At 41.3% G+C, this 17,910-nt stretch overlaps 2 protein-coding genes across 6 annotated transcripts in view; one reads left to right on the top strand and one right to left on the bottom strand.

Annotated features, from left to right (window-relative positions):
• Positions 1-17,910, bottom strand: part of atf7ip2 (activating transcription factor 7 interacting protein 2) — a 78,166-nt gene that overhangs the window by 15,555 nt on the left and 44,701 nt on the right. Inside the window, exons 1-3 of one of the 5 annotated variants that reach the window (XR_004763160.1) lie at positions 5,739-5,924; positions 5,473-5,627; positions 3,990-4,117 (exon numbers count right to left, since the gene is read on the bottom strand). Coding sequence is in view for 4 of the 5 variants with exons in the window: in XM_035399202.1 (XP_035255093.1) it covers positions 3,990-4,117; positions 5,473-5,627; positions 5,739-5,885 (430 nt within the window). In the remaining variant the exon portion in view is untranslated. Of the gene's footprint in view, positions 1-2,513; positions 3,132-3,989; positions 4,118-5,472; positions 5,628-5,738; positions 5,927-17,910 lie in introns of those variants that run through there. The other 4 variants (XM_035399202.1, XM_035399201.1, XM_035399203.1 and 1 more) reach the window with 4 other exon arrangements.
• The window catches only part of grin2aa (glutamate receptor, ionotropic, N-methyl D-aspartate 2A, a), a 137,453-nt gene continuing 131,106 nt past the window's right edge, over positions 11,564-17,910 (top strand). Inside the window, exons 1-2 of the mRNA XM_035399200.1 lie at positions 11,564-12,425; positions 16,300-16,710. Of these exons, the coding sequence (XP_035255091.1) occupies positions 12,408-12,425; positions 16,300-16,710 (429 nt within the window). The 5' untranslated portion in view covers positions 11,564-12,407. The remainder of the gene's footprint in view (positions 12,426-16,299; positions 16,711-17,910) is intronic.

Genomic DNA, 17,910 nt, shown 5'->3' with positions numbered 1-17,910 from the left:
TGGTTTGTTTACTCAATGATCCAAGTGCCTTTTCTTCCACTAAAAACTTTCAGCTTTGAAAACACTTGTGCTGCAGTCTTCCCTTAAATGGCAGACAAAGGTTGTGGTCCATTGTACAGCGTTAGTGAGAAAAGTACACAGAATGAACAGGCTCCAGGAATGACACCATTCCCATTTTCTCTTTCATAATGACCTTTTTGTTTTCATTTACTGTGTCATCTTCATTCTTTTACATCTTGTATTTCAGTGGTTCTCAGTCTCCGCCCTGGTGATCACTGTGTGTGCTAGTTTTTGCTACAGCTAATCTCGAGCTTAGTTAAAGTTGTGGAACAGACGTACTTTAAGTTCGATCATAACACAATTCAAGTTTGGCTTGTAATTGTTTGCCTTGTCTTTGAGTTCTTCGTTATCTACCAAATGGTTAGTTTTAATGGCCCAGTGTCCACACTGTCACTAAATAGAAGTCTTTGATCAAGATAAAAAATGTACCTCTTTTGATATGATCATTTGCCATATAGCTTAATAAGCACTATGTGAATATGGGCCTTAGCTATAACATAGCTATTGCTGACACTGTAGTTCAAGAAGGTAAATAAGGCCAGCATACACAGGGGTCCCCAGGACTGACTTTGAGGACCACTGTTGTATCTGACAGTTGCTTCACTTCAACAAAACCACACACAAATGAATGCAGAGAGGTCACTCAGGTACATATAAAGTAAAATGAATAAAAATAAATACATTTCAAGAAATATAATAAAAATAAAACATTTCTGAATTAATAAGGACGGAAAAGAACAGGATTAGACCTTGCTCTGCCACCAGGATTTTACTTAATCCTGAATAGTATGGAGGTACTGACTTTTACATTCCAGACCCAGAATTACATATTGGATGAAACAGAGAAGATCGGGGTGGCCTACTTAAAATACCACTTTTATACTCAAGGAGTACCGTATTGATTTTCACACTTTCTCGGTTTTATGTGCTATTTGCACAAGAGACACTGAAGAAACACAATGAGCAAAGTATTAAATATGTCCGTTCTGTATTCTTGGAGAAATATGCGTTTTAAATTCATCGTCCTATTTTCAACCGGTTGAGAAAGTTGTCATTTTGCTACGTCACGAATACAGTAACCACTCCCATTTCCACGCCCCGTAAAGAAATCTGACAGGACACACCGTCCTGCTGTTCAGACAATGCAAATATTTGACTAACGTTAGGTTCACTTAAATTAGAGTGCCTTTAGATTAATTCTGGTTATATTCATTTAGCTAGCTAGCTAACGTTAGGTAGCTAGGAGGTTTGCTTTCATAAGGCAATATTATCGATAACGTTAGCTTGCTAGTTTGCTTTTATGAGGACGTTATAGCTGTGCTTTTATCTTAACTTGGCTAGCTAGATATCAAACATTATCATTGGATATAAGTCAACGTCCTTACCTTAGCTATCTACCGATACTTGATATACTAGCCCTACTAAGCTAGCTAGCTTGTGAAAATTCAGTCTCCCAAAGAGAGCGCGTATCATGGGGGTAGCTATGGTAACGGGGCACGGTCTGTCAATCATAGCTAACTGACAGTTCTCATTACCACGCCCACACGGTTCGGGCGAATTTTTATCGTGGGAAATTTAGGCTTAGAAAAATACGTTTTAAATTACATTGAATTCCTGAAGAATAAAAAAATTATGCACATTTGTTTTGTTGTTGCCTGAAGACAACTGGGAAGTGTCACGTTCAACCACCATGGTACTCCTTTAACCTTTTTTTGTGCAATAAGCCTACACGAGACTGGATCTCTATGACAAATCTTTTTCCAGTTCAACTTAATTTCGGAGCCCCATCGATTTTTATTTTTATTTACACAGTCCACAATAAGATTGCCCACAACTCAAACAGAACAGCCAAATTGAACAGTATTGCCAGATTGAAAAGAGTTACGGTGAATTACATTTCCCGGGGGTACAATAGAAATTAGAAGGATTGTGAAAAAAGGATTGTCTACAGATTAGTGTCTAATCTGATACACTAATCGTGTCTCTGGCAACTCAGCAGCCAGTCTTCAGAATACAGTTACAGTGTCATACAATTTAAGACTTGCGATCACTGATTCTATGCTGAACGCAGTTTAACTCCCGCGAGAGCGATCGGGAGAACGAATGAAAGGGAGGAAAAAGTGGATGCTACTCTTCCTGTGTCCAAGATCAAAGGGTCCCGCATATTTCTTTAGTTTACTGAGTAAAAGTCAAACGATGCAACCATTCAAACACTATTAGTAACAGGAACATATATGTTAGAATGTTATAACCTATAGTATTGTTAGATTTAAAAAAAAAAAAAACAGAAGCCTAGTTGTGTCGGCTAGTCTACATACAATTAGCAGAGAATTTATTGCAGGCTAATAGCTGGCATAAAACGTTCGCTAACTAGCAAGTCAAGGATACAGCGTACTTACTTATGACCTTACTTAATTCACATTTATATAACGGGACAATATACTTTACCTTACCTGATATAAAATGTGCACTGCAGATACGAGAATTTTTAATTAAGTCCTCGGTCCAGTCCACATTTTTAATAGCTTGCAGCCAGAGCTGCCGACGACGTTTTTGAAAGGGATGAGATCCAACAGGTATGCGGTAAAAATGTAAGTTTGACGTTGAGTCGGGTCTGTTTTCACAACCGACTGCACAGCAAGTCTGCATAATTGTGGTTATTTGTTTCAACGTATGTAATAATACTAAGTGTGACTTCTTAATGTAGCCCACAACACGTGCACGGAGTTCCCAAGCTTCTGTTTTGAGTTAGATTGCCGAATCTTATTTAGTATGCATGACGTCGCAGTGAATCCATCTACGTGTTAGCCAGTTACTTAAGGGGTTCCACCCCTTCTGTTAAGAACGTTTTCGTCGCCAGCCCAAGGGAGAGGAAGGACTATGGAAGGCCATTAGAGCAAATAACGAGACGTTAATGTCGTGTTAACAGGACATTAATATGCGTGTTAACACGTATAGTTTGGTCGTGTTTACACGTAATATTTTTCCGCGTTAACACAACAATAAAAGACAACTGCGGTGCTAAGAGAATGCGACTGCACTTAGTCTAGGCGACGTAATTATGCTACGGCGGATGTTATTGACGTGCGTCTGCCGTGGTGAAACTACAATGTTCTGAAGATGGACTACTAAAAGCGCATCTTAGATACTTCGCCCCGTGCGTTCTTACCGTGTTGTTTCATGCAGGCTACATAAACCTGGACAACCCGGTGAAAAATATCACTTCATTACCAAGGTTGGAATTGAAATAAAAAAAGGAATATAGGCTACCAGTCACAAAAGTGAAACGAAATGGTTGTCACATTGAGAATGGTTGCTCACGCTCACCCTCCTGCCCACTCATATTTACCGACATGTATCCCTATTAGTACGATTGTATGAAAATAATTGCTCAATTTAATGCAAGTAGGCATAACATGTTAGGCATACAAATCTACTACTGTAGGCTACATATCATCATTCTTAAGTTTCAAACATGTTGAATTAAAATCATCATCTGGCTAAAAACGTCTCATATCCCTTTTTATTGAACGACAGACTTCTGTGTTATGGTTAATATGCTGATTATGATCTGATTATAAGCCTATGCATATAATCGCTCGGTCATGTTGATCGTTTGTTTTTGTGAACGGCCGAAAGGTGCGTCGCTTTAAATCTTGCTGCCGCAAGGAAGATAAGGAGATAAGAAAGGAAGCACTGAAGCACCTTTCCTTAGCATTTAGAGAATTCGACCAGCTCTTTTTATGGCATGAACACAATGCGTTCTTCTGTTTGATTTGGACTTTGCATTTGACTCCATCTAAACATAGAGACTGCTGTAGGTTTTAGAGCTAGGAAGACTGCTTTGAAGGTGTCATAATCTTTAAATCCAGTGAAAAACATGATCAACTTGGGCTCACACTGGAAGCGTCAGAGATGAAACTGCTCACTTTTCAGGTTTTGATTTTCTTCTTCCAGACGAGCAATCTCCCTCTGTGCTGCATCAAGCTGTTCTTCCACAGACAGGGTCTCCCCCTCATAGTCATGATCACATAATGCCTCCAAAACCTGCTTAGAACTGTGTTAGAAAAGAGACAAAAGAAAATGGGATTACAAAAAAAAAAAAAAATAGAAACATACAAAGCAAATTTATTGCAAAAGTAAGACTGAAACTTTCCAAATATATTTTATAAACAATAAATAAATAAATAAATAAAAAACTACGCAAAACTTAACACATAATAAAAAATAAACAAAAAACTAAACAAAAGTAAATATGGTCCCAAAAATTTTTGAAATAGAATAATTATTTGTTCAAAATATTTTCAGTTTTTTCTTTTACCAGATTTTCCTTTTCCATGCTTTGTGAGGCAGGGAGCACATGGCAGTAGATAAGCTATTGCCGCACTTAGGGTCGGCCCATGGCATAAATGCTCTATGTAAAAATCATGCTCTATGTATACATTTGAAATGGAATGGCAACAGAACATTTCATAACAATGTAATGTAAGAAGGATTTTACCAAGCAACCCCCCCCCCCTGCTCAAACACAGCCCACAGATTTGTTTAGGGCCACCAAAATCCTAGGGCCAGGCCTGGCCACACTACTATAAAAAAATATGTGATGGTGAAGTGAATAATGCCACACAATGTTAAATTTGTCACAGTGTTCTTAGGGCTGGTAAGGCAGTTCAATAAAGCAAAATCTAAAACTACAGACTCAAGGGATTATTGGCTGAGTTGAGGATCCATGTGAAGAAGGAAATCAGAAGACTCAATAAATATCGCAGGAGTATTCTAGATACAAATATGCAGTATACCTTCATCCTATCATTATTATTTTTCACAGCCTGTCCTTCCAGGCCTGTCATAACCCCAAAACAACACAACTACAGTTGAAAAAATTTACAGATTAATCGACAAATAAATCAAATATAATTTTAATAAAGGATTAACCATTTTGTTATTTATAAACTAAAATACCACACACTTCCTGATTACAGTTTAAAAAATGCTAACATTGGCCTAAAGTGCTATGATGCATATCATCATAAAATTAATAGCTTGGGGGTTATCAGACATCACTTTAAGCTCTGAACCAACATGTGATGGGCTTACTTTTTTGTCATTTTACAGATAAGATACGCAATTAATCAAGGTAATAAGTGATAGATTTATTGATGAGTGCAATCCCTAGTAGCAGTCCTGTACATAACTGGTAATTCAGTTTTCCTCTTCCTCATCAAAGTTACCAGTCGCACTACAAAATCATGACAAAAACATTATTCTTGATGATCTTAGTTCAGTGATCACAGGAAGTTCCTATCTGTATAGGATCCCTACACAGACATGACAATTGGGGACGAATACCAATGCATTTATTATCTTTTTCATGCTGATACGCAAATTTGGCTAATGTCAGATGACAGTTACCTCTGGATGCGTTGAATAGCCCTTCTGGCCTTGGGCTGACACCATGTAAACAAAGATGGCACAGTCCCCTTTTTCAGTTTGTTCAAACCAGTGAGCGATCTTTCTATGCAGTCCTTGGAAAAGTGTTTGGAGCACACTCTTCTGTTGTCTGTGATCTGAGATGAGAGATGTGTTAACGTGAGTGTTGACGTGTAAATTAACCTTACGAACTTTTTGAGGTTATTATCAGGGTAAGCTAACGTTATGTTAGCTAACTTAGACGCTACCTGAAAATAAGGTCCAACATCTCTCCTTATCATGGCAATCCACTGACGACGGGTGTCCGGGTCACTCGGAAATCGATGGAAAGACAAGCCTTGATCACATTCTCGTCTTTGATAAGATGTACAGCCTGGAACACAACAATATGCCATACTAGCATCGCCGGCTCAACTCGCTTCACTGCTTCACGTAAGCACCGCTCCTAGACCACTTCCGGAATTCCTCCCATCTCAGCCTCGTTTTCGCGCAGGAACATTTCAAAATGGCGACCGGGGTGATATAAGCGAATAGCCAAAAAGATATAAAGAATTAGACTTAGGCCTACTAGAAACTTCAGGCACACTTGCGCGAAAGAAAATATTTTAAACGCCTTTATTGTAGAGGCAAATCTGGTGATATTACGTTAAACTAACTAATCCCACATTTGTACAACGAAATGAATGAGATGTTTTGCGAATAGACAGTTCTTTGGTTTCTGAAACCCCTTGGTTATGGGACATATTTCGAAGAAAATCAGGTGTAATAATTTGACAAAATTATTACACCTGATTTTTACAAATAACATCTTTTTGTCATTTCTGAAACGGCAATTTACACAAGGAACTCGGCTTATTTTCAAGAAGCTGGAAAGCAATCTTATGAAAATGTTCGCGAAATTATTAATATCCGACAAACGAAATATAAGGGAATGAAGTTATGCTGGCTTTTCGAAAGATCTTGCTGTTCAATATATATTTTGTCCAAGTCCTGTGGTTTTTTCAACAATAGTGACTGTTTTCGTTTTAAATAGACGACAGTACCACCTAGTGGCCAGGGTTCGAGAAATTCATCTGGCTTCAGCGTTACACTGTCAGCAGTTTAACAGGAGAAAGCTACGAAAAACCTTTAAATCAGCCATCCAAATGTGGCTTAGGCCCCTGAACTACATTATTTATTTTGTGGGTGGACACTTTTATTCAGAACGAACACGGCATGCTTTCCATTCTGATTGGCCTCAGTAACCCATTGATACAGCAGAATAATCATAATAATTATGTATTTTATTTATATGGCACTTTTCCCAACCCAAAGATGCTTTACTATATTTAAAAACATGAAAACAGAAGTACTGGTACAACGAGAAGGCAACACAGCAGTAGAATACGATGAAGGATGATAGTGAAGGATGCAAGATGGCATTATTATTATTATTATTATTATTATTATTATTATTATTATTAATACCAAGTTACACTAGAGGCTTTAGTGTCCCTCACTGTCTCACTCACAGACTCAGAGAATGGCTCCCTCAAAGCAACGGCGTTTTCTTAATTTTACCGCTTGATGGAAAAATATTGTCCCGGCACAGTTGCATCCTCTGAGCGTCGCCTATTCTCGCCCCAGTATGAACGTATCGACATATGCTGTATTTCATAACGTTGTGTCATATGGGGATATAAATGTCTCATTTCTGCTGTGGGTGATGTTTCCAACAAAAGTTTCTCAATATATCGACGTGTTAAAGCCACCCGCAGCTACCCAGCCGTAACATTGCGGGCAATAATACAGTGCGACAAATTGCTACTGCACCTAACTGACGTGGATATTTTGCGAATAGAAGAAAGCATTGTTTTTCTTGATTTTGTATTATTATTATTATTTCATTTTTAGTAGGTTACCTCGGGGGGTTATGCTAGCAGTTGACGTTGGTGAAGGAGGGGTTAGGTGGAAGGAAACCAAAAGGTAGTCAGAAAGGTTCGCACATCCAGTTTGCTCTTTATTTCGACGTGCTGGAAGTAGGCTAATGCGGGTTTGTGCTGACTGGACCGCAGAGCTAGTTACTTGCATGGGCTAGCCAGGTCGCCTGGCCAGGTGTGCTGGCAGAATGCAGTCGGCAGCAAGGGTATTGACAATTTGCAAATATATGTATTTTTTGTTTTATTTTGTCGTAGACCTTCAGTCGATCATTGTTGGGGAGTTCACGTAGTGTACTGTAGGACTGAAGCAACGAATCAAGCTGCCAGTGTTTGGGCTATTTATAGCCTAGAACTAATAGCCACACCCGGAAGTCACTGGGACCTCATCGATGAGATTCGATCATGAGCCATAGCTACTGTGGCCAGGACACCAAAAGTCCAATCTATAAAAATACACTAGGCAACTCCGCGCAACAGAGCATAACGTAAAAACATCCGTCTTCTCTCCGATTTGTGTGAGGAACACCCTGATTCTAAAGGTTTCAGACGTTCTGCATGGAAGCGACAGTTTCAAAAATTAATTGGGCTAAGGCTTTTTGCTGTTTAACTGTGCTCTCGTGTGTGGTGTGCCAGGATTCCGCTTAGATTCTGAACAAACACGGAATTATATATTTTGCGTTGTCTCAGCCGTGGTTCCAATAGCTGCTCATTCACGTGCTTCTGGTTCAGCACGCATCGGCGGTGCTGTTGGTGCAGTGCCCTAGCTCCACGGTGGAGACTGTAGTGTTTTAGCAGCGCGAGAACACGTGCTCTACTTCACGCTCAGGACGGTCTCTAGCCCAAACATGTCTGCCTTGAGATATTTTTGTGATTTGTGTCTGACTGACAAATAACCAAACGGGAACGGGGCTGGACCTGCTGATATAGTTCAGATGGATGTAGTTATATTCTCTTACATAAGTTGCTCTGGATAGGAGTGTCTGCTTAATGTAATGTAATGTTAAACGATGTAATAACTTTCTGGCTGCTTGTTTTTCAACCGGGGTCGGTTGGCAAAGCCTCCAAAATCCTTCGAATTGTTCAACAGGAGCCCAGGAAAGACTGGAATTCACAGCTTCACACCCAAAGACAGAAACTACCTCTGACTGTTTCATTGCATTATTTGGTTCATAATAGAAAATTATCAGCTGAAGACACGAAAGAAATGGAAGGATCAGAGCTGAACCATAGCCAAGATATAAAGGCACATGGGTAAATAAACAACAGTAGCCTACCAATTACTCCAAATGTAAATAGCAATAGGTTAAGCCTTTACTTTTGTTTCTGTGTTATGAACACTTGTGAAACTGTTAGCCTGGGTCAAATATACCCAGGGCATTACTGGGATTGTAAAGCAATACAGAAATATTATACAAAAACACTGATTATATCTTCATCTCATTTCCAAACAATATAAGCAACATACATGGCAACTGGTTTTCATGCAGTAGATTACTGATATTTATCGGTTTGAACCAAAATTATCTATTATTTTTCATCTTTACTTCATATTCAAATAGACCATATAGACAAAAGACATAAAGCAAATACAGATGATGAACAACAAATAGAAACACAAAACAGGAACTACATTGACACTGGTTTAGTCACTGGTTATTAAATGCATCTCTCAAAAGCATATAATTCCTCTTCTCCAAAAAGTTTAAAACGGCTCAATGTGACCTAAATCGAGTACAAGGGTTAAAAGTATGACCCGCTGTACCAACTGGGAATAGAGTGGATTGGAACTTGATGCTTTATTTTTATGGAAGAGGAATCTTGTCCTCTAGACACTCACACGTCACATAGTGTACCGCTATGACAAGCATTGCCAGTTAATTTCTTCCCTGGAAATTCTTTTCAACCGTTAGACCATCTAATCAGTCTAGGATGTAGCTTACAAGTCGAATAGTTGCCGAATAGTTTAATATCAACGAGGAAGCGGTTAATGAAGCATTACAAACGTATTTATTTAAAGCAGTGCTCCAACGTTTTGTATACTGTATACTGTACTGTTACTATAAGATTTTCTTGGAAGTTGTTCTGGGAAAAATACAGACCTGCCCCCCAATGATAATTAGGCTATATGATGAACTTCACATGGACAGCCCAACATAAGTAACGATGGAAGTGCGAATTCATATTCCCCCTGCTTTCACGTTCTTCGGCAAGACCAGCTGCCACTATTGGAGGAAATCGCCATACAACCAATGAGAAAAGTATTGGCCCAGAACACAGCCTGTGGTTAATACCAACGTTTAATATGACAAAAGTGTAATATATTTTACCATCAAAATAGTACCAGCGCTCATCAGAGGACTGGATGCGACAGTAGCATTGACTTGCAAACTTCCGTTACTCTAGACACTGCAGTTGCTACCGAGCTAAGCGTAACAGGGTCTAATGACAGGCGGGCAGTCGCGTTGACTCCGGAAAACTCCTTTATTGTACATTAGGTTTTAAGCAAATGCAGAATAGCGGAAAAGGAATTATGATAAGGGGCAAAATCCGGACCGTAGAGGAGCCATGGAGCCACTTAAAGCACGTGGCATTATGTGAGTTGAGGTGCAATGCCCCTGCAACAAACACCAACAGTTTGTGTAGACAACAGCTTCAACAGTGCATTCTACAGTGCATACAGCAACTCGTGGCATTCGACATTACATGTCAACTTTCTGCGGAGTTGCATGTACAAATATACACTGACGTGCAGTCAGGTGACCCTCTCTCAGCAAAACTGTTCTGGATTGTAAATCTCTCCAAATCATTATTATTATCGTTGTTGTTATTATTTTTGAAATGTGTAACATTAACAGAAATAGGCTATATTAGCGTGAATTTCCAGGGTCCTAATGTTGTTTTTTCAGATTGATACATAAAATGCTGTACTGTCTACCGCGATCTGGACAGTCAGGTAGGCTAGGAGTCAGCTGCTGTCGGTAGCCTGGTTAAGTTAAATGAACCTTTCGTTTGATGTCGCTTATTGAAAGTATGTTCTGCCACCATGTGCAGTTTTTAAAAATGCATATTAGTTCTAACTTGTCGTGTACCCAAGTGTGCTTTTGTTTTGATCTGTTCCCTGGAGACTAGTGGGTCCCCAGTAGCAGTCTGATGACAGTGCTCAGGGCCTCCGCCTTCCGTTGTCTTTCTTATGACCATTTTGCCCAAAAGAGTGGTAGGATTCTGCCATGCATGTATTTTACCGTCTCTTTCTTTGCATGCGCAGCTTTGTGTAAAATACGTGGATGACCTGTCCATCCCATTTCGCACATTCTTGTTCCGTTGTCTCACCCCGTGCTTGGCGTATTTCATCAACACAGGATAAACCGGGGTTGGCGAAAAGCCTTATTTAAAGCTGACTGAATGTGTATTTCAGTGTTTTCAAAAGCGGACCCGAACTTTACACCCGAATACGTGGATTGGTGTTCGAATAAACGCTGCATTGCTTTTTTATGAATAGCCCACTACTGGAGCGTGGTGCTGAAAGGACAGCGACGCTAAGAGTACGAATCAGCAGAAGCGTTTCAGTTTGGATACAGGCTAGCAATCTTTCATATTTCATAATTCGTTTTATTTTTCATTACATTTATTAACCTTGCTTGTTTATATGTCGCCGGCTTGCACATATGCACAGAAAAATGTGAAAGCTTTCGCCATAGGGTACCGAAGAAATGCAAACAAGCAAACCCAATGCAAACGGTCTCAGGAAAATTGCCTAAGAATTCTTCCATAGGAATTAATTCATCAACCGTCTACATTGTTGGATACCCCATTCTTTCAGTTAACATTGACATCGGATGACAGCAATTTACAGAATATTGTTTTTACATATCTATATATAATTTATAGATTACAAATCAGATGAAAACGAACTAGGCTAAAAAATTAGGAACTAGGCTGAATTAGGCTAAACATACTTAACTTCACATAGATTAATCGTTTGTCGACAGATCAATGAATGTTAGGCTGTATATTGCCAAAATCTTGCTGCCGTCGTCAAAACCGAATCCTGGTGTTCAGTTTCGTTCCACTTTGCTTCCAGTCATTATCAGATGGATGATGCTTTCCAGTTGGATGAGCACTATCCGTTTCCTTTTGGGACTCGCGTTTTTATTTTACGGAGATGACTGCGCGCGTCTTTTATTGAACTGAACGGTAGACTTGGAGCTGCAGATACGGCTTTGGTGGAGACATGTGGAATTTCAAATGAGAGCAGACTACGTCACTGAGAGGCAACCCTTGCATGAAGCAATCCAGGTTACTGCCATACAAAACTGAAGAATTGCGTTGCAAGAAGCTCGACTTCAAAGTAATACCAACACACATAAGATCTCGTAATTTCATATACCTCAGTACAATCTTGAAAACGACAGTTTTGGGGAAATTATTTATCCCCTGGTGTTGAGAGGTGTTTTTGAAAATACAAGTGTACAGAGGCGACGTTTTGGTAGTGTCATTTTAATCATCCTGGAGAAAACGTTAAAATACAATGGTTGTCCTCAAGTTCACATGCCGGAGCTGAAGTTTTACTGCATTGCATTGCTCGCGGTCTCGTCTTCGCTCTGAAGCAGAGTGTAATTCTCCTGTTCACCTTAAGGACGTGTTCCTGCCCGAGCCCCTCAGTTCCCAAAGAGCTGCGAGGAATGCGGAGCGCAGCGCGAGCTCTATTGCTCCGTCCAGCAGTCCTACCGCAGAATTACATATTTCACACGTCTGGCGGATTCAATTAACATTCTGGCTGTCGAGTCCTCGCTACTGTTGGGAAACTCGATGATGCAGGGCCAAGGAATGATCGCGGAAATCCCAAGACAATGAAGACGGTTGGATTTATGTGATTCTGTGTTTTTGGGGGGCTAAGTTAGGGGCTTTTCCGGTGGAAATTATTATCCATATTTACAACAGGGCTGTTTAAGGGAAGACCCCCGTTACAATGTCTTCTCAGACTACAATCGTGGAGCAATGTGGAAGAGAGATGCTGTAAGTATATGCATTTATTTATCATTTAATTATAGTTTATGTTTCTTTGTTTTACCCCAAACGAGTGGTGATATTCCATTCCACGCGCATAGGTCGCCAAAGTGCGATCTTGCTGCAAAGAGAAACAAATGCAGATCTTTTCCGTTATGTTATAATTATTCACACCGCGAGATTGTTACAATTTGTTTCGTGGTCGTTGTCGGTGGAATTTCAATTTGTTATTGAGAATACTCAAACATTTCTTCGTGAATTGCAGGCTGCAGTGATTTTTTTTTCCAACGTGGGAATACAGAACGAGGTTTATTGCTACACTCGCCCTGAAACTACTGCAGTCTTATAGACATTTTCTCAATAGATCAAACAGAACTACTCATTCATGTCTTTTACATATACAGTATTGTATTTTTTAGTCATAGTCGTGGTGACAAGTCATATTTCCTCCGTCTTGAAAGCTGCGAGGGTTTGCGACTGCAGTGAATGATAACCGAATAGCGCTATTGTCATGTGTGTATTTGAATGGGCACGGCGTTGATAAATTGTGGATAAAGACCGAAATGACTGTTATACTTCGGCTTAATTCATCGCAGATTTTTTTTTCATTCGTAGATCAACTTTGAATACTTTCATTCCTTGGTTAGTGGCTTGCAAGGGAGTATGTGCGTTCGTAAATGTTCATTGAGTCATCTCAGACGTGGGAGTACTCAAAGGAAATCCTTACCAGTCTGTGCCTCCTTCCGATATTCAAATCTAGAACTACGTTTAGTGACATTGAATGTAGCCTGTGTCCTAGAAATACCATAGGACCTATTCATGCCAGCTATGAGAAGTATCAGGACGTAATTGACGCCATTGGGGGTCGCTATTGTATAATGATTGTTCCATGGAAGTTAATGAGAAATCAAAATGAATTTACGTCTAAATTCTTTCATGCTCGGAATGCAGTCACGTTGTAGCTACGCAGGTTTTGCATTTGATTGTGCTTAGTACAACAGGGGAGGAGTTTTTCTTTCTTTCTGTTTTTACTGCAGCAACTGTGCGAACAAAATCAGCAACCAGTGTTCATTTTTGTTCATTATCAGACAGCACAGACATGTCTATTCATTTCCATTTATGTGTAATCAATACGAGAGATAAAACGTAATTTGTGCTGAATGACAAAATTGCTAAGCGTTTGGAGTGGGCCGGGGGCGGGGGGGGGGGGGGGGGGGGGGGGGCTCGTGTGTCATCTAAATCCGTGTATACAGGTGTTCACCGAACTCAGGTGTACAATGAACGGCCTATTACATAAGGAGACGCAGCAGGTTTAAATATCAACATTTGGTTTTGTACAGCATACATTCAAGTATTCAAATATAAATTGAACCTTAAATGTCGTGTTTGAAGAATCACAACTATTTTGGTAATGCCATAGCCAAGGAAGAAATGGCAAGAGAATACCTTAAAGCAACTGGGACTGAACGGAAAGGATTTTATGGAAAATAATGCACATAATACTATATTTAACGTGTAAATATTTTGTGATACTAAGACCAGGACAAATGACTTTCACTGACGTATCCCCAGCATATCCGTGATGTAAAAACAGAAATCAAGATGTCAGCTGTAATTCGCTGACGTGTTCAGAAATGCACGCGGAACATTTCCATTTTTAAAGGTGGATTTAAGAGGTTCGGCCAGCACCACGCGCATTCACACTGCGCCAACGCAGATGCGTCATTTATCTATCAACGACATAGTGTAGCGGGAAGATTTGTGTTCAGCGAAATCCTCGTATTGTCTCGCCACACTAAAAATTCCGAAGGAAAACGCGAGTCACTGCAGACTAAATTTCTATAGCAAGACTATACCGGCTCCGAAACGTATCTCACTCCACTGCGGAAAGGTTGATGAATTGATCCAGCACACAAATAATTACATGACTACAGAAAAACTGATCCAACGATGGTCCAGCTGGAACAGGTCTAATAAAATGTGAAAATTGTGAGAACAAAATCACTTGCGCGGAGAGGGGCAGGTGAACGCTCATATGAAGTTTACATCGGGAATGCCTGATGTGTGCAAATACAGACATTCATCTCGCTGCTTTTTAATATGCTTAGCCAATGTATGTCGCTGTTTCTTTGCCCCGACATGACGCGCCTTTTAATAGCTGACAAAGTTGCTGAATCAATAGTAAAGCCCCCTTCTCTTTATTGTGTGTATTTGCCGATAATAGGATACTCCTGCATTATTTTGCCATCAATATAATGAATCGTGAAAACATCATTAACGTTGGATGCACAATACGCAGACTTCTATAGGCTTCAGCTGCAGACGCACAACGGTATTCACAGTCCATGCTCGTTCGCACGCGCGCGCCGACGTGCGTAACGCTTTAAATTCATTCGTGTGCTGTACACGTACCTGCTGGCTTTGGTGCATGTCAACACGTATGTGTGGTTTAGGACTGATAGCCTATATTCAGCCGTGTCTCTAGCCTTCAAATGGCAATTATTACAGACCAGTGAATGATCCAGTGGGCAGCAGCAGATAAAACCTTACCAATGCATGCCGTAAAATTAAGGACTCCCTCAGTCGACCACTAACAGTATTTCACACAGCTCCTGGACATGTTCGTTAATGCAATCCATGATGCGCATATCAAGATGACCTCACCACGCCTACACCGTTTGTTGTGACGGTTATCATGGCAGTTCGCTTTCCTTCCCGACCGCCGCGTGCATGCATTACAGTCAGAAGCGGTAGAAAATCACGAGCCCGGAGTCGTCAGAGCAATTTTAAGCCCTATTAATTAGATGCAAAACTCTCTCGTTCACCAGGGTTTCCATGCATTATGCACGATAAGGTGTGCCCTATTCAGAGGAAGTGCTAGGAAAGGTAAGCGCATTCAGGCTACGGCAGCACCATGGCCGCTTGCAGGAGAGATATGACCTGTTACCAGGAGCTTGCAGGTTTGAATCCAATATGGGGAAATACAAGTACAAATTCCTCCAGTACATAACCAGCAGTATAAATGGATGGATTATGTGGAGGCACAAGTAAATTCAAACCATGCCAGATTATATTATAGTCTACACACGTATGCGCATGCATGCACATAGAGACACACACACACATAAACAGTAGCTACTATTGTTCAGGGCATCTTGATGCAGCAGTTAAACTCTCTCGTTTGCAGTGACATAATGTCACTTTCTATGTATAGTGTGTCGGGGAGAGCGTAATCTATGTCCTTATCAGGGAATGTATGGCAGACCTGGGTCAAACGATTCAGTGAAAAACAGTACTTCAGTACTTCAGACAGACTACTGACAATTTTTAAAATAAATAATTTCATCACTATTCAGAACAGAAACTCCTCTCTCACATGAACATACTTTTTGGTAAATACCACCGTTTGGAACTTTAAATGAAAACTTTCAGGGATCTGCAGGATCGGTTTTAAAAAGTAAAATACTCTGCGTTAATTTAGCCTTAGCATGAGTTTACAAGAGTCCAACAGGAAGTCCAATGTATTCTATCAGGGTTGACTTAACAATGAATATCTTACAGTGATAACAGTAAAGTATTCCAGATAGTATGTATTACAGGCAAGTATGGTGTGTGGTGGGGAGCATATATAGAATTTCTACACAGATCACCCAACATGGATGCATTTACCCTCATATTAAAGCTGAAAGCTTGCACTTCAACTTCATGTTCATTGTTTTATTTCAAATCCAATGTCCTTGAATACGGAGCTGAAACATCAAAAACTGTGTCACTGTCCCGATACTTTTGCATTTAAGTATAAATGTATACTATGTTCCAATACAGGAAAGGTAGTAGCAGGCTACTGATACTCTGTTTCTCCGTCTCCACGGCTGTCCTGCAGGGGATGAACAGGGTCGCCATGGGGATTTTGCGGCTGGTGCTGCTGGCTCTCCCGGCCTTGCTGTGGCAGGCAAGCGTGTCTCTGGGCGCGGCGGAGAAGGTCCCCATACTGAACATTGCGGTCATCCTGGGACGGACCCGTTACATTTCGGACCGCGAGATCCGGGCCCTGTGGACCAAGGACGACCCCATCGACGTCAACCTGGTGACGCTAATGGCGAACGAGACCGACCCCAAGAGCATCATCACCCACGTGTGCGACATAATGTCCGGCACAAAGATACACGGCCTGGTCTTCGGGGACGGGACTGACCAGGAGGCCATCGCGCAGATTTTGGATTTTATTTCCTCCCAGACTCTCATACCCATCCTGGGGATCCACGGGGGCTCGTCCATGATCATGGAGGACAAGGTAAGCAGGGAACCGAAGTCGCGCTCCCCGCCCCGCGCACCACCTCGCCTCGCCCTCCTCCCCTTCCTCCCCGCCCTCGAACAGGTCTGGAGCGGGCCTGAGCCGGAGTGCCCTGGCCGAGCGGTTGCCACGGTAACCGCCATGTCCTTAAAGGGGGTGTCGGTAATAAAGCAGTTTAGCCGTCTGCAGGGGAACACAAATGCAGATTCGATGGGCTGCCCACTGACGCGGCAGACACTCCTGCCTGATTGAATGCCCTCCCGCCATCGAGCGAGGCCCTCTCTCTCAATCACGCGCAGTCCACTCGCACGCATGCACACGCGACCCTGTGGTCCGGGCAAAACACCGCATGACGAGGAGCGAGCACAAATTAATCCCGTAAAGATTCTTGGCGATCTGAATCATTTGGAAGGGGGATTGGGGATAATCTCGTAGAGAAATCTACCATCTGGAAATGCATTGTCCATCTGACAGCTATGGCATGGGTGAAGTCCTTTGAGTGTTTCATTGAACATAATATAACGAAATTTGCGTTTGTGAGGATGGGGTTGAAGTGAAATCCATCTGCTTTCGATTTAGGTTTTGCCTTTTGTTGTTGAAAATCACGCATTGAGAAGCTTGTTACTTGTTCACCTTCTTGTTGCAAGCTCCAGGTGAAAAGCACAAAGCTGGGAGGGAGAATTCCAGCCTAAATTTGAGGGTTGCAGCCACACTTTCGGCTGTTCCGCTGCTGCCAGAGACAGGATGCTTTAACAATGAGCTGCTGCCAGCTTTTTCTTTTTTTGTCATCTCCCTTTGACAATAGGATGGCTTAAGTATGAAAAATGATGGCGAGTTCCTTGTTTGCTGTGTTTGTGAGAAGACTAACAGCGGCTGAGAGATGAAAGGCTATGGTTGCTTATGGCAGACCGGAGGGCAGGGATGGTTCTGCATTTGTAATTGCACGCTTGTGTAAGTGTGTGCGCAAACACACGTGCACATGTTTGTGTAGCGTGCTCTGGGGTCATTTTGTCATTTGTGAACCTGTTCCTTTCTTACCTACACTGAAAAATCATTCATGCCCTGCACTGGATGATATTCATCATCATAATCAGAGAAATGCACATTCATTCCTGAGGACCCAGGTTAGTGCCGAAGGTCTCGCTGCAAGAAGTTGGCGAGTTAGAATCCTGGCTGAGGCCTTACTGTCATGTTCTCCCA

Source organism: Anguilla anguilla, chromosome 17 (genome assembly GCF_013347855.1).
Source record: "Anguilla anguilla isolate fAngAng1 chromosome 17, fAngAng1.pri, whole genome shotgun sequence".
NCBI lineage: Eukaryota > Metazoa > Chordata > Actinopteri > Anguilliformes > Anguillidae > Anguilla > Anguilla anguilla.
The sequence above is the reverse complement of the archived record's forward strand: the minus strand, read 5'-3'. Positions and strand labels throughout refer to the sequence as shown.